The sequence below is a fragment of the Scatophagus argus genome, chromosome 21 (genome assembly GCF_020382885.2).
Source record: "Scatophagus argus isolate fScaArg1 chromosome 21, fScaArg1.pri, whole genome shotgun sequence".
Classification (NCBI taxonomy): Eukaryota; Metazoa; Chordata; class Actinopteri; family Scatophagidae; genus Scatophagus; species Scatophagus argus.
The window spans coordinates 5,232,374-5,252,075 of NC_058513.1; the positions used below are offsets into that span (position 1 = coordinate 5,232,374).

At 42.7% G+C, this 19,702-nt stretch overlaps 1 protein-coding gene and 1 long non-coding RNA gene across 2 annotated transcripts in view; one reads left to right on the forward strand and one right to left on the reverse strand.

The window, feature by feature from the left end:
- LOC124052461 overlaps positions 1-19,702 on the forward strand; it is a 179,597-nt gene that overhangs the window by 11,739 nt on the left and 148,156 nt on the right. The gene's annotated exons all lie outside the window — the stretch shown is intronic.
- Positions 715-4,523, reverse strand: LOC124052460 (transcription factor Sox-9-A-like). The gene is made up of 3 exons (XM_046376736.1): positions 3,696-4,523; positions 3,241-3,491; positions 715-3,043 (listed from the first exon to the last, which is right to left on the reverse strand). The coding sequence occupies exons 1-3, from the start codon at positions 4,121-4,123 to the stop codon at positions 2,238-2,240; spliced, it is 1,485 nt and encodes a 494-aa protein (XP_046232692.1). The 5' UTR covers positions 4,124-4,523; the 3' UTR covers positions 715-2,237.

Sequence of the window (19,702 nt, forward strand, 5' to 3'; positions counted from 1 at the left end):
TCCACTGATTGCCCATTGCACTCGGTTGCATCAGATTGCGTGTTAAGGTAATTGCATCCATATCCACCCATGCTGTGTATATATGCCAAATATAACTATACAAAAATATCAACAAAAATAAAAAACAGTCCAACCTGAATTTTTAGCTTGACCACTGTGCTGTCTGAGTGACCACTGCAGGTTTTAACAGGCCACATGAAGATCATACATAAAAGTATCCTGAAATGGACCTTATGGAGCTTTTCACTGCATCATCGTTTACACACATGGAGCGAAAAGCTTCAGCCAAGCTAGTTTTGCACTGCGTAATTTAGTTGTATGAATCTCTTCCTTCCCTACCAGGAATTTATCGACACAGAACCCCCCCCCCCCCCCCCAAGTATCTTCTGTTGAAGTATATTCTGATCCTTTTCAGTAGTTTTACAACACTTGTTTTATCGAGTGCCCCCCTTCTGGTCCCCCAGAGCGTCACCCCCTGCTGCTACCAGCTGATGGGGGAGAGAGGGAGGAAGAAAATTAATGCAGGGGGGAAAAAAAACAAGTCTTCTGGGAAAACAAACACCAGTCCTGTTTCTTGGCACTCTGCTCTTAACCCTTTCACTGACTTTGGGATGCAGAAAACAAGAGGTATGGAATGTTGGGAAGGTGCTTCAGTGCTTCAGCACACCGATGTTGCATAAGTGAATGTTTCCTGAGTTTCAGCCCAAGGAGAAAAAGGACAAAACTTTCTTTTTTTTTTCATAGCATTTTCTTTTTTATTGCAAATACATATACAAAAGATTCTTTAAAGACAGTACAAATACATAGCAAGATCACAGAAGGAAAAAAGGAATACTGGGAACATCAGTTCTTTGATAACTGAGAGAAAAGGAAACAGAGCTTGCAGAACAGAAAGGATGGACGGTCCCTCTGCTGATCGCACAAACTAAAAGCCAAACAGAAAAACTTTAACAAACCCTTGTAACTGAGATGTCATTTTCCAGTTCTGTCAGCCATGGTTTAAAGTCCAACTCAAAGGAAATTCACAAATAACAAATAATCCGTACACATTTCGTTAGATAGCCCCCTGCCCCCGGACCCGGGAAATACATACTTAAAATAGACATTTACATAAGATAAATAAACAAAAAATGACAGCGTGTACCATTCTGTCTAAGTACCCACTGGGTTGAAAATGAAAATTTAAAAAAGGGGGAAATTATATGCTGTCTACATTGCAAAGAGGACAATTCATTAGTTATAAGAATAGTATGCAAAATAATTACTTTGAAATAAAATTAAAGCTAATAAATAAATAAAGTTTTCAACTGGATCTGACCAAAGGGGAGGGGTGTAGGGAGCATTTTGGACACCAGCATGGTGGGAGACTGCAGGGGGGACACCCAAGGGGTCAAAGGTGACTTCCTGTAGCTGTCAAACACATGCTGTTGGACGGTAAGTGTAATCTCATCTGTGGCCATTGCACTCACTCACACACACACACACACACACACGCTCATACGAAAAGTTTGAGAAAATGTAAAAAATCCAAGGCACGGATGGTGGAAAGCGCTGCAGTCTCCCCATCAAGACAGCACAGCATTATGAAACCAAGTCTCTCCTCTCGTTCTCTGTATTGCCTAATAGCTTCTTCAATGATCATGACACATAACTTTAGAAGAAGAAAGTCAACAGCTTAAATACAAACCATACGTTGAATGGCACTGAAAAGAGTAAGCAACAATAACAAAAAAAAAAACAAAACAGAGATCCAGAAACTGCACTACCATGAGTGGTTAGTTGCTGAACTGTTTAAAATATAAAGCTTTTTGTTTTATATCTACAGGTACGAATATTTACCCAAACCCTCCCCACCCCCACCGTCCCAATGGGTTACAAACTGCCAGCATATGAAGGGAAAACAAAAAGAGAAACATACACAGTACCTACTGAAACATCAACAATCAATAAGTCCTCACAGAGGATTTTCCTAAGTCTTTTCATCTCTCTAAAAATATATATTGTTTCTATCACGATACAATAGCAAGGCACGACGTGAGCCAATCACAAGTCCAGCTCTCCACTTCTTCGAATTCAAGTGTCTGATTCAGGGAGCAGCTCTGCAGGAAGAGCTTTCCCTGGAGTAAAGTGTTTTGGAGTGAGTTTGTGTGTGTGTGTGTGTGTGTGTGTGTGTGTGTGTGTGTGTGTGTGTGTCTGGCTGTACATATTATCGCTGTCTCTCAGTCTGCTGGGACGGCTCAGGGTCTGGTGAGCTGGGTGTAAACCGGAGCCTGCTCCCAGTGCTGTGGGCTGCTCTGAGGGATTGAGGGGACCCCTGTGTTGTCAGCTATGGGTGTGTACATGGGCCTCTGGCTGGGGCTGCTCATGTAGCTGAAAGTCGAGTACAGGCCTGAACCCTGCCCCGCCCCCGCATGGCTGTAGTAGGAGGCAGCAGCGGTGGTGCCCCCCTGGTGGTCGGAGTAGTCGTACTGCTGTGCCCTGGAAATGGCCGGGTAGGAGGAGGAGGAGGGGCTGTAGTGCTGCAGGTTGAAGGGACTGTAGGCGATGTGCTGCGGGGAGCCCTGCTGCTCGCTGTAGTGACTTGGGCTCAGCTGCTCTGTCTTGATCTGGGTCCTGTGCTGGCCCTGAGCTGCCTCTGGGCTGCCAGCGCCACTGCCCAGGGTGGTCAGGGTGTGCTGCTGCTGTCCCTGCTGGTTTTGGCTTTTAGCCATCCAGGCCGTGATGCCTCCCGCCTGCGGGCTGACTGGGGCGCCACTGCTGATGCTGTAGGTGCCTGTGTAGCTGACCGGGGTGGTGTTGGCAGAGCCAGGGTGCCCATTGGGTGGGAGGTACTGGTCGAACTCGTTGACGTCAAAGGTCTCAATGTGGGAGATAACATCGCTGCTCAGCTCCCCGATGTCAACATCTCGGAAGTCAATGTTGAGCTGGCGCCCACCGGGGCCATCGGGCAGAGAGCGGAGGCCACTTTCACGCTTTAGGTCCATCTTGCCTGAGCTGACATCAGTCTTTGGGGTGGTAGGAGGAGTGGGAGGCCCCTGGGAGCCTGGATGTAAAAAATAAATAAAAATAAAAACAGTTACATGAGATTTTTCATTCTATATTCATTTGGTATTCAGTTTAAAATGTTTTAAACAAACCAGGATGACTGGAGGAAAAACTTATAGAATTATCTTCACAGAAAACAAGAGCCATTTGATTGTTCCGTGTGTAACTTCATGCATCTTCTGTCATCTGTCTCACCTGAGTGCTCAGCTGGAGAGTGCACCTCTCCCATGCTGGAGGCCGGGGAGTCCGCCTGCTGGAGAGCTTTGAAGATGGCATTCGGCGAAATGTGCGTCTGCTCGCTGCCGTCCTCCGAGTCGTTCTGTCCGTTCTTCACCGACTTTCTCCGCCGAGGCTGGTATTTGTAGTCCGGGTGATCCTTCTTGTGCTGCACCCGGAGCCGCTCAGCCTCTTCCACAAACGGCCGCTTCTCCCCTTCGTTAAGAAGTCTGTGCGTAAAAACGACCATTATACATTTATACACTACTTCAATTGCGCTATTCCAAGATAAAAGCTATTCAAATACTTAATAGTAACCTCTAGCTGATTCGTTTTTGCAGAGATAATAAAGTGTAAAAGTGCATGAGAGAAACGTCACTCATTGCATTCTACATCGGTGCGTAAAAGCTGAAAAGCAGCGCATTCACACTCACCTCCAGAGTTTCCCCAGAGTTTTGCTGAGCTCTGCGTTATGCAGGTGTGGGTACTGGTCCGCCAGCTTCCTCCGCGCAGCCTGAGCCCACACCATGAACGCGTTCATAGGTCTCTTAACGTGAGGCTTGTTCTTAGAAGATCCGTTAACGCGCACTGGCATAGGCACCAGGGTCCAGTCGTAGCCCTTGAGCACCTGGGACACAGCGTCGCGGATGCAAGCGGGAAACTTATCGTCCTCGTCCTTCTTGAAGTCTCCGTCCGCTCTGAGAAGCCCATTCTCTGACGGCCGGGTGTTCTCGGTGTCGGATCCTGAGCCGGATGGACACGGAGATCCCGCTGAGTCCTCGGACATGCTCGGGCTCGGGGCATCAGAGAGACACTTGTCTTGTTCCTCCGTCATCTTCAGGTAAGGGTCGAGGAGATTCATACGAAAAACGTTCTGGTGCCAAATTACGCGTGAAACGGGAGGGGTTACCTTTGCTTTCTCGCGAGAAGAAAAGCCTCTAAATGGATTTTACTTTGCCAGGATGAGTTCGGGTTCGCGCAAAGTCTTTCAAGTGGGAGAAGTGCACTGAAAAACGGCTGCTGATTCTCCTCTGCTCTGCTGCGTAAAACCGAGTTGGAAAGCGAGTGTCTTTACGCATGAGCTTCTGACAGACTCCTCGGGTGAGTGTGTTTTCTGCAAGCGGGTCCGCGCTTGAAAAGGCAAAAACAAGCCAGCTGGGTAGAGCTTGCTTTCAACTCTGTTGGATGAAAAAGGTAAAGTGCTCCTTTCTAGTCTCCAAGTACAATCCCCAAAACGCGCGAGTGCTTTGAACTGCAAACCATCGGCGCACGGGCTTTATAACCGCGTTACCATGCTGCACAGGAAAGCCCGAACCTGATTGGGCAACAGCACGTGACGCCAAAGTAAAGGAATTTGATCTAATTCCCCCCTCCTTCTCCTAAGCAGCACAGAAAACACACATACAGTCACTTTCTCTCAAACACACACACACACACACACACTACCCAACAGCCAGCATATATGGCGTTTGATTCGGCTGGATTTTCCTTTATATTTGCAGAGCTACATGAGCTATTTTCAGCATTTAATCAGACACATGGGGTATTTATTTATATGCTATAATCGTCTAGAAGCGATCGTTTTTATCAGGAAGGAAACACTGGAAGAAAAATATTGCAAAAGAACGTGACAAGATCAGTCCACAAGAAAAATATCACATTTAGCATCTTAAAAAGCTACAGACACTTTTCATTCCTACTTTTTAAAAACATTTTCTTGTGTTCCTAAATGTCTCTCTCCACACTGAGTCCATACCTACAGTTTATGGTTTGGTCGACAGGGGGAGACAGCAGTCTAGGAACCCAATAAACCACCTCCCTTCCCTGACTGAGGGCAGCAGGAGGAGGAGGAGGAGGAGGAGGAGGGTGAGCTCCTGCAAACTGCTGCAGTGCAACAGTTGCTTTCAAACACCAGCTCCTGATTTGTGTCGCTCATCTTATTTCCAACAGCAAAGCAATAATCTGGTGAACGGTGAATTCTGTTCAATTTGACGACCGTTCAACTTCCACATTGGCTTTGCTTTTGTACCAAATGTTCCTCATAAAGCTGGGAACATTTTATGAGTTGTATTGCACAGTATTATAACTTTATATCCATTTTTGGAATGATGCAGATTTCTGAAGCTTAACTTTCAGCACATCAATGTAAGGGGTGTTAGTTTACCTGGAATTTTTTGAAAAGAAACTTTATTTTCCTACTTTTCTACTCACCAGACATTGTAAAAGAACACTTAACTATTGTGATGTGACTACAAGTATATGCAAGAGATTTCTTACATAAGCAAAGTAAAAAATCATTCCATTCTAAATAAAAGTCATGCATTGAAATTAAGTAAAAGTACAGAATCATTACCTGCAAAATATCAGAGATAAAAGTACTCACTCTGCATCAGAATGACCTCTTTCTGAGTTATATTACCACATAAATGTATAAGATGTGTACGAACCAGTTAAATATTGTAACTGGTCAACATAAAGCTCATTTTACCTGCTTCACATACTGTTCAGTAGTTGAATCTAGCAATGCGTCATATTTCAGGTTGTATCAGGAGTATTCGGGAGTAATAATGACTTTAACTGGAGTAGAAGCACAAAATTGCTGAAAATAGAGAAAAAAAAAAAAGATGCACAAATACCTCAAAATTCAGTTTAGTACTTAAGTAAATGCACTGGTCACTACTGACAACTGTATTAATGTGCATCATCTGTGAGTTTATTTTCACTTTTCTGAAGTCCTCATCAAACACACACATGCTCTCTTTGTCCCCCGCTTCAGCCAAAAACACAGCGCGACCCTCCAGTCGAAGTAGCACGATGTGTTCTGTGGTCACTGATGGTAACCTGCCTGCACACGCCCCCCTCTGATTGTTTATTATGCTTTGTGGAGATGTGGAAATGTAAATCTCACTCCAGGCTAATGTGGACAACATGTGCTACCTGAAGTAACTTTTAATAGCTCACAGATGTCAGGTAGAGCTGCTTGGTCAGTCTATAGCTGCACGTATGGACACCCGCAGCCTTTTCATCAACAGATAAAAATCTTTTTCTTACTTTTCCTTTCTCCCTGTTTCTGTCTCTGTAATGTTGCTTGTTTGAATTTAGTCACACTGCTCAAACTCAGTGCTTCTTTCTCTCCCCGACCAATTAGGCTCATGACTCCAAAACACTAAAGACTAACATCTACGACTCCTTCGCTCCCCTTCCAGTTTATTTACATGAGACATGCTTATTTAAGATACTCACTTTGAACACAAACAGAAGGGAGCAGTTTGGCTCTGCTTTAATAGCTCGTGGGACGTCGCTGTGTGCCTAGCTGTTACATGAGGCCACCAAAACGCGACCGTGTTTGCTTGTAAAGCTCCAGAGGCGTGAACGCATTGACTCACAGAGCTGCGGCAAACGGGTGGAAAACATGGTGTCGCTATTGACAGAGTAAATACAGCTAATAGAGGTTTTTAAAGACGTGAGGCTGGATGAAGACAGAGGGAGAAGATGGTGAGGTGATGGAAGAGAGAGAAGCAGAACCAGATGAATAAGTGAACATTGGCAGTAATGAGAAAAACAAGACAATTAGCGAGCGAGACAACAGTGTGTATAGGTACAAAACAAAAGACAGGGTGAACTTCTCCTTCATTATTGACCGTCCCTTGGGTAGATATGCACACCTCAAACACACATGTGAACACACACACATTGTGACAGCACATGTGACCTCCACTCCCATCTGACAACTTGTCAACACTGGAAAAAAAACAAATTTGAGATGAACATATGGTTGATATGTGCTCCCCTGGTTTCTCCTCCTCCTCCTCCACATGGCACACAGGCAAGTTGGACTCAAAAAAAAAAAAAAAAAATAGATTCATATGACAGCTGTTAGATAATAAACACTCAATACACTCAGCTCTCTCTAAAGGGAACATTTGATTTAAATTTTGAACATAAATAGATTCAGTTTGTGAGAGATGTGTCTGTGGTTTCAAAGCTACTGCAGGATGATGGTGTCGTCCAGTCTGTGGCCTTTTAGGTGGCCAGGGATGACCAGAGGCTGCTGGATGCAAGCAGGCAGGCGGGCAGGCAGGCAGGGCGAGGTCTTGGGAAACTTCTCATCCTAACTTGGAGCTACAGCGTAAAAATCCTGACCAAACATTGGAAGTCAACTGTTAAACTCTGTCTGCATTTCTTTGGGAGTCCCAGCAGGCCTCCTTGACATTTCTGAGCTTCTCACCTATGGGAGTGACAAATGTGTGGCCAGGTTTCTGATATACTCTCTGCTTTAAAGACCAGTTAAAACAGTATATTAATTTACTTGTAACAACCTGGTATAATCACAATAACCCAGTTCATCATTTTTAGAGGGCTAACAGCGTCTGTTTTAAAGAAATTTCACTTTATAAAAATGACTTTTGCTGTATATTTTGTTGCGTTGGAGACTTACCATCCCAAACGTTTCCAACAATGTTCAGACCCAGAGAAAACTTTAATTCTAGTCACGGTTACAGTGCGTTTCATTTGGTCACTGCTCCTATAACTTCTGCGATAGAGTCAGAGAGTGAGGGAGGAAGTCTGACTGAACTTAATGTTGATAAAATTCTAAAACATTACCTCGTCTGTGAACCTTCCTGCTGGAGTACCATCAGATTTTTATCAGCAACAGTGGTAGTTTAACAATGAAGACTCCCATGATCCCACGTCTTCAAGCTGCTATACTTCCCAGAAATTCAATTGTTTTTGGTCAGAAAGAAGGTACTAGAGAACGATATTCTGGCATGGGACTGTTCATGCATGGTTACTCCCCCTGTTAAACTTGTAGTCACACCATTTAAAATTAGTTAGCCTAAATTAGCTACTTTTGCTCTGTATATAGAGCAATGTGTTGCAAATACAGATACAAAGAAACACTGTATAGCTTCTTTTCAAATCAGCAGCTGATCAATTGATTTTATTAGTTGTAGTGTTAGATTTCTGCCTTGTATGTTGACCTTGCAGGTGAGTTGTTTTATCACCACATCTCCGAACTCAGATGTACAGTTAAGAGATGGACATGAATGATCTTTTTTTTTCAATGAAGTTGCTTGCAATTAAAATGAGGTGAAATAATATGCAGTTAACATGAGGTGAACGTGGCAGTAGGTCACTGTCGTGGCAGTTTTGACGAGTCACAGTGGGAAATGCACAGGTGTAACAGATAACATCAAGATGGATTTGGTACATTTACATATGTCACTTGGACATCCCACTGAACCTGGATCCTGGCATCACCACACCTAAATGGTGTACCCGTCATAGTGGGCTCCACTGGTGACTCAGGGTCAAGGAATACCCAATCAAATTGAAACATGCCCCATGATTGTCACCTTTCTGCTTTTGATCCATATATTCAGTATATTCTTTAAATCATAACTATCCACATCATTTCAGCTTTGTTACTTGCCACTAACCTGTAAAATACCTGCAGAGTTACTAGCTTCAAAGCTCAGCAGGAAGTAGTTTGTGGTGAATTGAAAATTGTTTGAAACATACAGATCATATGAATTTATTGGGTTTTTTTTTTGTTTGTTTTGTTTGTTTTTTTTGTTCCAAACTTGGGAAATTTATGCCCACATCTCTCATTTTGGCATCTTTACTCGGGTATAGTATTGTGCTCATTGAAACAGCCAAGGAAAGCTTTATAAATAAGGTAAAGAATGCGGATATCGTCATCATGTGTCAAGAATCATCCACAGCCGTGAAAAATTATGACTGAAAAACTGCATTAAAAATGGCAACAGAGATTGACTGAGAGTGCAGGCTTCTGTCGGTTGACTTACAGAAATAAAAATTCTTATATTGGTATTTTTCTACAATTGTCCAGAATATATAACAAGTTCTGCTAGCAACCCATAGCACAGTTTTCCTAATGACCCAAATTGACTCGAGCATAACAAATACTCAGTTGGATTGATCATCATTTCTGTAAGTGATCTTACCGTTCTATATATTGCACCTTGATAAAAGTGATGACAGTTTAATCTCTGTGGCAGTTGTGTGACGACAGCAGGGTGAACGAGACCGGATCGGAGGTATTCAAATACCGAAGCAAGAATCTGAAGGAAGCGCCTGATCTCTTGGTGCCTGTAGCCTTCAGATAGGTGCGACGTGCCATTCTTAGAAGGTTCAGAGTGATTAATAACCGCCTCGAGCCTGTGTGTTTCTGTTCCGCTCTGATCTGAGCGTCTGGGCACCGGGTGTCTGTTGACCGAACGTCATTCTGCTCCTCATGCTGTTTAAACAACACTTAGAAAAGACCCAGGCAACTCCCGGGGAGGAGTCTTCTGTCTACCATCCATCACTGACCTAACTCCTGCTGCCAGACTCTCTCTCCATGTCTCTGTTTCTGCTTCTGTCTCGACCTTCACGTTTCCTCTTTTTTTTGCTTTCAAATGACATTAGCTAAGCAAAAACCTGCGCTGAAAATCATCCCAGATAATCCCCTCCAGAAGTTAGCGAGTCAACTCTCCTCTCCAGACTAAATCCTGCAGAAAACAGACCCGATCACTTCGCGCCCCTGGACACATTTCCCAGCAACCCGAGTTGTTGCTTATTAAAATATGTGCATTAGCTGATCATGCCACACTGTACGCGAGCTTGGAAAAGCGAGAGGAAACCCAATCTTCTCAGGCTGAGTCGAAAAAGCCGCAGAGGAGTACCATTTCCCTCCGAAGATATGGCCTGTGCAAACAGCCCTCGCTTTAACAATAACAATGGTCTCACCCAGCAGGCTGAGCTAACTAATGACAGATCCACACCTTAATGCTGAGCAGTTGTTTGGGTTTAAGCAAAAGAGGACGTGTGTGTGCGGTGTGTGTAGGTGTGTGAGGGGTGGTTTGTGGGGTAAAGAATGGCAGTTGTCAGCGAGTGGCTCGTGCCACTTGAAAACTCTCCCCCCCTTCTTTCCTTCCTTCCCTGGGCAGAGAGCAGCACCCATGATTCAGGCAGAGATTGCGGGAGAAAAGCTCTGACGCAGCGAAACGCTACTCTGAGCGACGGAGGACATCCAACTATAACGCAGCACATTTTTACAGCTTAATTGAATTGTGCCAGAGGCGGGATGGAGCGGCGAGGCACAGCAGACGTCTGAAATTATTCTTTTTCCTTTTGTAACAGTCCCAGCTTGTCTCTTTGCCCAGCAGTGCTCCATTTCTTCTCTAGGCCCCTCTCTGTCTTTACACTTGTAGGTGATGGGTAATTGGAGCCTTGCACTGTGTAATGATTTCATGTGCTTTTTAGGGTTAGTTGATGTCAGGTGGAGGCATAAACTGATCATACTTGCGTGTGCATTGTTAAAGCAACTCTGAGGACCTCTTTCCGGTCAGGGAAGAGGCCTTGTCAAATTAAACATCATGCACTGGGCAAAACTGACACTGCAAAAGTGCATAAACACAGACCTTGAATTAAAATTTTTATTTTTGTCAAATTTGAATCTTATGTGCACTCTTGAGAATAATGGCTGAATTCATTATAGCCGCTTTGGGTTCAGGGTTCTGGAGTTGTGCATGCAGGCTCAGTGTTGCACTGTCATGGCTTACTGGGACACTTTAATAGACAGAAGTCATTTTTAATGTTATTAGTTAGACTTGTACTTTTCTCTGCTATGAAAAGTGAAATGTAGAGAAAAGGTGGAGTCCTGCAGGCTTCCTTAGTGGCCTGTCATAAAGAGCTCATCTCATCCCCTTTAGAAGCAGGAGATAAAGTCTGGAGGAGGGAGGCAGACGACAGTAAAAATACTGACCTAATCGCCAAATAAATGCTGACAGTATGGTTATGCAAACAGGGATATGGAAAACTTTGATATATTGAAAATGTGTGATTCTTTACGTTTTGATTTTACATTGTGACAACTCTGTGCTGGTTAGATTTAAGCAAGAAATAGCGCTTGGTTAGGAGTTAGGAAAAGATCATGTTTCTCCTTAAAATAGCTGGCTTTGTCACCGTGAACACAGCCAGAAACACTTTGCTTTTGGTCCAATAAATACAGCTACAAAATGTCCCAGCTAAAATGAACCAGTTTGGTGAGGTGGTCTTGAACAGCGGTCTCTCACCCAGGTGTCCTGACACTGCTGACCCCTCCATGTCATGATAAGAAATGTACAAAACCAACTAAAAAGTTCAGTTCCAAGGAAATTTTAGTTATAATGTGCAAATCTGTTGTGGCTTCTTCCGGGTGCTGCTTATTGCCTACACACATGTAATCATTACTTGAAAAGGATTAAAGCCACCTCGTTACATTTGAATGGAGCCATGTCATTCCTGTCCCTCTTCCAGTTTTCCCCGCACAGTCACCGTGCTGAGAAACACTGAGATCTACTTAATGAAACGGTGATGATATCTGGCTGCTTTGGCTGGCTCGCTTCAGCTGCGTCCCTCCGCTGAAACCTCCATCCTGCTTTAACCACAGTCATCCGGATTAAAAGACCACTTTTAAAGGAAGGAAGACTTAGAAATGTTTAATGACATAAACAGTCACTGCCAATTCTGCTAAAGAGAAAAGCTGTTGGGAAAACAGTGGTGAGAATTAGACCATACGATTGCCCTTCTGGAATTAATTCTGCATTCATTTGTAGGTATTATGTCATGACTGTTTCTCCACCAGATAGTGTTGTAGCGTTTTTGTTGTGGTAAAATGTTTGGAGAAGTCATTTGTTTATATATATTAATGTTCAGAAACCTGCAGAAGTGTCACATTCTGCCAATCTCCTCAAAAAAGCTTTAAGAAAATGCTGTTTATTTAATAAATAGGAAGACGCATGAGATGATGCTATGGTGCCCCAAGATTTTCTTAATTTAAAAATTCTTGATGATGACCAAGAATTTGCAAATTGTTCTTTTTATCTGTTTATTTTTAATTTATAAGTAAACTTGAGTGGGTAGCAGTGGGAAATTGTTCTCCTCTGCTCTCATCTTCTCCTCCATAGCCCTCTCTTTTTTCCTCTCCTCCTCTCCTTTCCTCTCCTTTCCTTTCCTTTCCTTGGCTTTTCCCTCCTACATAAATACATAAAGTTAACATTTTCACAAAAATAATCACAATCAATGGCCGTGTAGCTTATGTAACACTCACATTACACTTTCTAATACATATGAAAGTAGCACAGAGACAGTACACTATTTGACATTGATTATAGAACTGCAGTAGCCTATGCTATAATACTTGAACTGGTGGATTAGCTATGATTATGATTATATTTATTAATCATTATTCCAGATGGTGGTGCATGGTTTGATGTCAAAGCAATTGTTTTGTTTATTGATTGTTATGTCATTATATTGTGAAGAGGTTTGGCGTGGCAGCATGTTCACAGTGACGATGCTAACATGTTGATGTTTAAGCAGGTAAAATGTTAGCTACTTTATCCATCTTAGTTTAACATCTGCGAATAATGCTAAAGAGCCGCTGAGGCTGATGGGAAAATGAGTTTTGAAGGTATTTGGTCATAAACAAAGGGACCTAATATGGCTCTAAATAAGTCAACAAACCCATTAGGTTTCATCCTTTGGAGACTGTGGATGTCAATATAAAATTTCATGTCAATTGATGCAGGATATTTGTCACACTGGGCCTAAGTGATGGATTGACTGCGCATGACCTGCATTGCCACCCAGTCAGCTAGGTTCTTAAGTCTTTTAGCAAGTAAACTCTTCTATGATGAGGTATGTTCATTTGAGTCTAATATATATCAGTGTTTCTGAAGAATTTTCCCAGTTCAAGTGGCATTAGTTTCTTGACACCAGAGCAGTAATGTCTCTCCTGTTTCATATACTCTAGACAATGTGTTTAAACATACTATTGAGGAGACAATCCGGTCTGTTCTCTCCAAAAGATGAAACACAGAGGGAAGAGAGCTGGGGCAGGAAGTATAGGATGTAGTACAGTACTGTGACTCTTCAGTCTTCAGCATAGAGAAGCAGAGATGGTGTGACGTGAGAGGAGCAGGTACGCTGAAGGAAGCTGACTGTAACCGCTGTATTTCAGTGACACGTCCGGCTCCAGACTTTCATAACTAAGACAGCATGTAGAGAGCGCGTGCTGAGCCAGTCAGCGTCCGCTCGCTGTCTTGTAACCCAGTCCTAATATAACCTCGTGCAGATTTCAGGACTTTGACATGGGGTGTGGTTTACAGTATGTGTGTGTTCTCCTCCTTAATAAGTGGCACCATACAGGGTCTTATATTTTCATTCTTGCAGGGTACATAAGAACCGCATTAACAAAGATTTGTTTCAACCCTCTTTCTTGCTCCTTTAACCTATTTTAGGAAATTGTGGAGTGTTACGGTGGGTGCAGATGTTCACTGTTCTTTCTCAGGCTTGTTCAGGATTTTTTTTTTTTATTATTATCTGTAGAAACAAATTACAAGTTACAAATTGCACTACCGAAACTACAGTAGTGTAATAACATGGCAGGCTAATGAGACATTAGCAGCAATGATGATAAGAAAGAGTCTTTTTTTCATGCTCAAGTCCATGTGCTGGCAAAGAAAAAATGTTAAAACAATAATTCTCTGATTATCTTTTGCCTTGATAGCATCACACAATGTCTCGTTAAGGTTGCCTGGATGACTGTAGGTCATTTTAAAAGCCGCAGCTGAAAGGCAGATTGTAACGTACGCCTTTAGAAATCATCTTATTGACTTTGTTAGAGACGCAAAATGTCATTATGCACAGCAGAAGAAGCACAAGAAAGTTAACTTTGCCTCCAATCTTTGCCATCTTTTACCATATTTTTCCCATTTAAACCAATAAACGTTGCGCTGGCGAAAACAATGTGATTGCAGCATTACGTCATTTGTGAGTGTGTGTGTGTGTGAATAAGCACCCTGCAGAATTAGATCTGCTTTTTGTGACTTGTGTGTGAGCTTGCCTGGTTGTTAATGCAGTACCAAGCTGTGCTGATGTAAAACAAGCCAGCTGTGGTATCATGTCCAGTCCTGAATCGCCACATCTGGTCTCATCACCTCATGATGTCAAAGTCTTCCTCCAGTACCTCGATCATTTGATTCCAAACTAAGCTTCTCTGAGCAGAGTTTATCTCACAAAGCTCTGTGTGATTGTATCCATGAGGCGCAGCCCCGGTCTAAATAAGATTCAGATGGGAGCCGACGAATCCATCGTCAGGAATCACTTGTTACCTTGACTTAACCTTGTTAACCAACAATTGACTTGTGAGGTTTGATTTGAATTTCTCTAATTGCTTGCGAGGTCATGGCTGGTGGGGCTTTAAATAAGGTATTACGTCGTAAATGACGTGACCATCGCCGCACAATATTGTGACCCCTTACATCTGCTCTTTTTTTCCTTTTTTTTTTTTTTTAGTCACTGAAACCAGCAGTGAAACTTCACTTATGTCCCTGTAAAACATCCGCTTGGCAATAGCCATGTTGTAAGTTCACTTACTGTTCTTTTCTCACAGTTCTCTTCCTGTTAGAAATGACTGCGTTTGCATCAGCTCTGAACAAAATAATCAAGCAAATAGTTTATGTTATATGACACTTGAATGTGCAGTAAGTCATTTTGCATTGCTCCGAGGGGGAAATGAGATTGGTAGTTACAGCGATGCTGACTCAAAATGTCCATTCAGTGACCCTCTGCCAAGACAACAGCCCAGTCCAATCTGTTTAGCATCAGTAATAACTCTGTGCTGGATTTCTTCCTACTGTTTGGATAGCGCCAGTTTGCTGTGTCCATGCAGGTCATACTTTTTCTTTACAGTGTCCCATGTCTGCATCACCTCACCATGCCAGTGTTACATGTGGCACTTGGAAATTGCTCAGTCTGATTTCCTGCCATCAAAATGTCTTAGCGCTGCCTTCACAGAGCATGAAAAGCAACATGACTTGTGGGAGGCAGTGAGAGGTCATCCTTTTATCTGCTGCCTTTTATCAGCTGAATGATTTTATCCACAGGGACTCTTACTGATTTTCACTTACTGTAAGAGTCAGTGCGAGTGACTTCCTAAATAAAGTCTTTAGAATCATGCTGAATCACACTACATTTCTTCTATTCAAATAGGCAGAATTAATCAAGCCAAATGATATGGTGGTAAATATGCTTGTCAGCGGTGCTAATGTCAAGACGACCACTAGTTTCTGTTGCATTGAGGAAAAAATGCAGTTTTGATGAACATAAAAGTTCTGTCCAAAGTATTTTCCCACCATGTATCTGATGCAGGCTGAGATAGTTTTCAACCCCCTGTGATCCTGAGCAAACAAAAAATAGGTACAGAGAATAAATACATATACAGAGATTAACTACGATATTTACAGCTGTGTACAGCAACACAAATACGTTTTCACTTATATCCCTTTGCGACTGAACAAAAATCCATTAACATCTGGCTTTTGTCTTCAGTGGCTACCATCTGCATTCTTTCCCAGATGAACTGACAGAAAGGCAAACTCGTCTACTGGCAATTGGAAAAGGAGTCAATTGCCTTTTTTTTTTTAACAGTTTACCTGTATTTAAAATTTCTTCATATACACTGCAAGCAAGGACACGAATCTCGAAGATCTAAGAAGAAAAAGAGATAATGAACAGATCTCTTGCATCCAGTTTTCTTTGGACTGAGCATATGGTATGCTGGTGCTTCAGGGACAGTTTTACATTTCACTATTCAGTTTCAAATTGACATTTCCTGTGTGCCAAACAGATTTCAAGCCAGTGACCATACCCATAATTTAGGCGAATACGGTGAATCCACAGGGTCTCAATTATATTGGATGGCACACTCTTTTCTTAAGCTACCTCAATTTGTGATTTAGGCGGAAAAGATGGATGTATTTTTACATCAAACCCTTGCCAAGTGAAGCTTTAAAGCCTACTCTGTAAAAGAGGAACCATACTAAGCTCTGGTTTGCTTAGTCCTCTTGAACTCCATGAGCTGAGTTGCTCATCGCACCACTGAGGCTCGTAATTAAAAATCTCCAGTTACTTCCTCCTTACCTCTACTGACCCCGGCCTCGTGGCTCAGCCATACCCAGGGCCAGTGAGCCGCCTCTGGGGAGCCACGGGAGGAACTTGGCCTGGATGCTGGATGGAGACCGGATGACGTTGGGAAGTAATGGGGATGTTGACTCAAGGGTGACTAGGGTGGGCGGACGTGACCGCTGAAGAAGAGCGTGCCAGGTAAACACTGTGCAATCATGATGCCAGATTAGCCTTGCTTATGATGGCAGCATGTAGACAGCACTGCTGTGCTTTACCGCTTTCTGTCTCATGGGGGGAAAGTTGTGGAGGTTTGAATTTGACCGAATAGACAGAGCGAAACAAAGACGGAGACGAACAGACTGAATGAGAAGAACACTGAGCAAAAGAGACAGGAACACACAGAAAATGATCATGTTTCCGACTCTGGGGTTGTTATTAAAGCGGCATCTAACACTCAGGAATGCAGGAATGTCCGCTGACGTCTTTCTCATCAGGTGGAGAGAACGAGACGAGGTGGAGAAAGTATCAGCTTGGAACAGGAAGGAACTGATACTGCAGGGCCATCTGAGGATTCAAATATTGCCTCTCAGGGGAAACACAGAGGTATCACTTTTGTGAAGAATGAAGAAGTCAATGACAAAGAAGAAGAAGAAAAGTATTCGAATGAAGCTGTGATTGAATAACCCTTAAATCCTTCACTGCAAATGAGCCAAGGCTAAAAGTAACACTGGCCCCCTGTCATTGGGACCCCCTCCTGGAACAGCAGCTCACTGTGGTGAGTGAGCTGTGGAGTAGCAGAGGGCCATATGTACAGTAAGCACTCTGTCTATCTCATAGGCTCATTCAGCCATGTGGTTTGGCAGGTAGCGCGGCGATGTAGGTGGCTGCGAGTGAAGATATGGAGACCTATGTGTGCCGAGCTTAAGTATTCAATTTACCTCTGCCATTAGGACACATTACACATTGAGTCTGTGTGTGGAGAGGGCCAAAGTGTTGGCTTATTGCAGATAATCCCCCACCTTTAGCATGCACTTGGCATTGTGCAGCACCTTATGTTTGTCATGCAACTCAAGTGTAAGATTCTAATAAGGAAGTCCAGGCCTAAGCTTCTGAAAACAGTGTAGTAAAGCGTGTGCTATCAGCTGACTGGGTGAGCAGCAATGGAGAACGTCTACACACATACTGACTCAGAGGTATTCCCAAGTGTCAGCCCAGACATATATCAGCACTGTTTCATATCAAAGACCTTTATTTTGGCAATCACTGATGTTTGCATGGAATTAGCACTTTTTAATAAACTCATTTAGTTCTGTACATAGTGTTAATGCACAGGAAAAACACAAGCTAAAACCTTTTGACGTCTGTCTGGGTAATATGGGCTTATAGAAAGCTTAGACAACTTCCCATAAGACAACATAGAGCCGTGCAGGGTTTCGTAGCACAAATGCTCTTTGTGGGACACACAGTGCGGGCTCTCTTGAAGTAGAGAAAGTGATCACCCCCCTTCCAAAAGAAGGTCAGGTTGTAGCTATTGTAGAAGCGCTCTTGCTGAGAACTTATTTTTGGTAACTTTCTACCATCTTTAACCATCACAGGAATAGTCATGTGGGCCCATATTTATCAAATATCTCAATTCTGTGATATATCTTGTTTTCACAGAGGCAGAATTTTCAGTTTGACTCTCCTTTTGTTCTCATTTGCTATAATGTCAACGCTATATTATATTATTCTTAATAGACAGTTGATGGGCATGTTCATCGCTACTGTATTTGCTGAAAATGTCACACAAATATAATGAAAACAATTATATGTTCAACTTCAACAATAAAACGTAATGGGACAGAAGTTATAACTTCTTATTGGCTATTCCTGCCTTGTGCACACATGTGATTAACCACGTGTTCACATGAGTGATGTTCTTAAATGTTACCCATTTCACTGTACGTAGGAAAAGGTCACTTAATAAATGCATCGTTTTCACTTTCAGCATTTTCAATGTGTGGCTTCAATAAATACAGGCCCTTGTTGGGAGACAGCTGCATTCTGATGTACTGTTTAAAGAAGAACTATCCGCAGTACTGCTGCACCATTGTTAAAGGATGAAAGTATCAAGAGAGGACTGCACAGTGGCTGCTACTGAAAGCCTGAAATTGCAATGGTCACAAGATTTTCTTTTTTTTTTTTAACATAGAGGTATTTTTCTATTTATTTTCAGTATTTACCCTTTTCCCTCTGAAAATAAAGTATGAAACCTATTAACCCGGTGGTTAAGTAGCAGAGTCGTGATATTGCTTCAGACCCATGTGAGGCTTATCCTCCTCTCCTGCCTGTGTACACTGAAGTGGTGCCAGAGCGGTGCTGCGATGTTCTGCGATGTGCTGTTCTATTCTGCGCTGCAATGCCGGCTCCTCGCTAGGTGCCAAGTGATTTTTATCACTGGGAAAACAGTCTCCTTCCAATCTCAGCCCTCTTAGGAGCATATGAATACACTTTACACTCACACGAAGGAAAACAGGTAACTTGAGAGCAGGCTTGGGGCAAGAGTCGAGCCCGCAGGTAAAAGGGCTGCAGTGTGTCAGCGTGTGTGCAGTGAGCAAGTGTGTGTTGGACTTGTTCGCACTCATGGATACCTTTTATGAACAGAGGTGTGTCTGCACAGTATATAGGCTTCAGTTTTAATACTGCAGACACCGTTAACACTTCGTTTTTGGCATAAAAGATGCACGGCTAACTCGTACGTTGTTTTAATTTTTACCTTTATTTGTTCAGGGAGAGTCAACTGGGCAAATTTGACCTTTTCCAGTGATGGCCTGTGTCACGTTCACACATTGACACGTGGAAGGTGCTCGGCGCAACCAGAGCTTTTTGCTTTCAACCACACGTCAGCAGTCACATGCAAAACACCTCAGTCAAAGACAACGTAAGTTATTGAAGGAGAGGACGTTAGGCATTACTTAATTTTCCAGCTGGGCCAACCAGGATTTAAACAGGCAACTTTAGTACATTTTCCTGCTTAATGGGCATGTAAATGAGTTTGGAGTAATACCCCCCCCACACACACACACACACGTACACATGACTTTCCATGGCAATGTTTGCCAAAATGTAAACTAATAGTCAGTCAATAGTCATTCAGGCATTGTCACTCTCAATAACTTGTCATCAATTTTCACTAGGTTTATGGGAAAGTTCAGCTAACAAAATTGCTATTATCTTTACTGCATAATCGGAAAGACTTATTTAAAAGGTGAACTGAAGTTAGGGACCATCTCAGACAATCATTGTCATATATTAGTATATGACAATGATCTATTACTGTTTGTTTCCCTTTTTTTTGTCAGTTTCTTTTTTATTTTTCAATCACAAAAACTTCACATGAACTTTAGGGCCTCCTCCCACTACATACACAACGTCCTTTAAAGAAAAAAAAAAAATCCACCCAATATGGCCCAATGCAATTCTGACTTGTATTTTCCCAATGCTA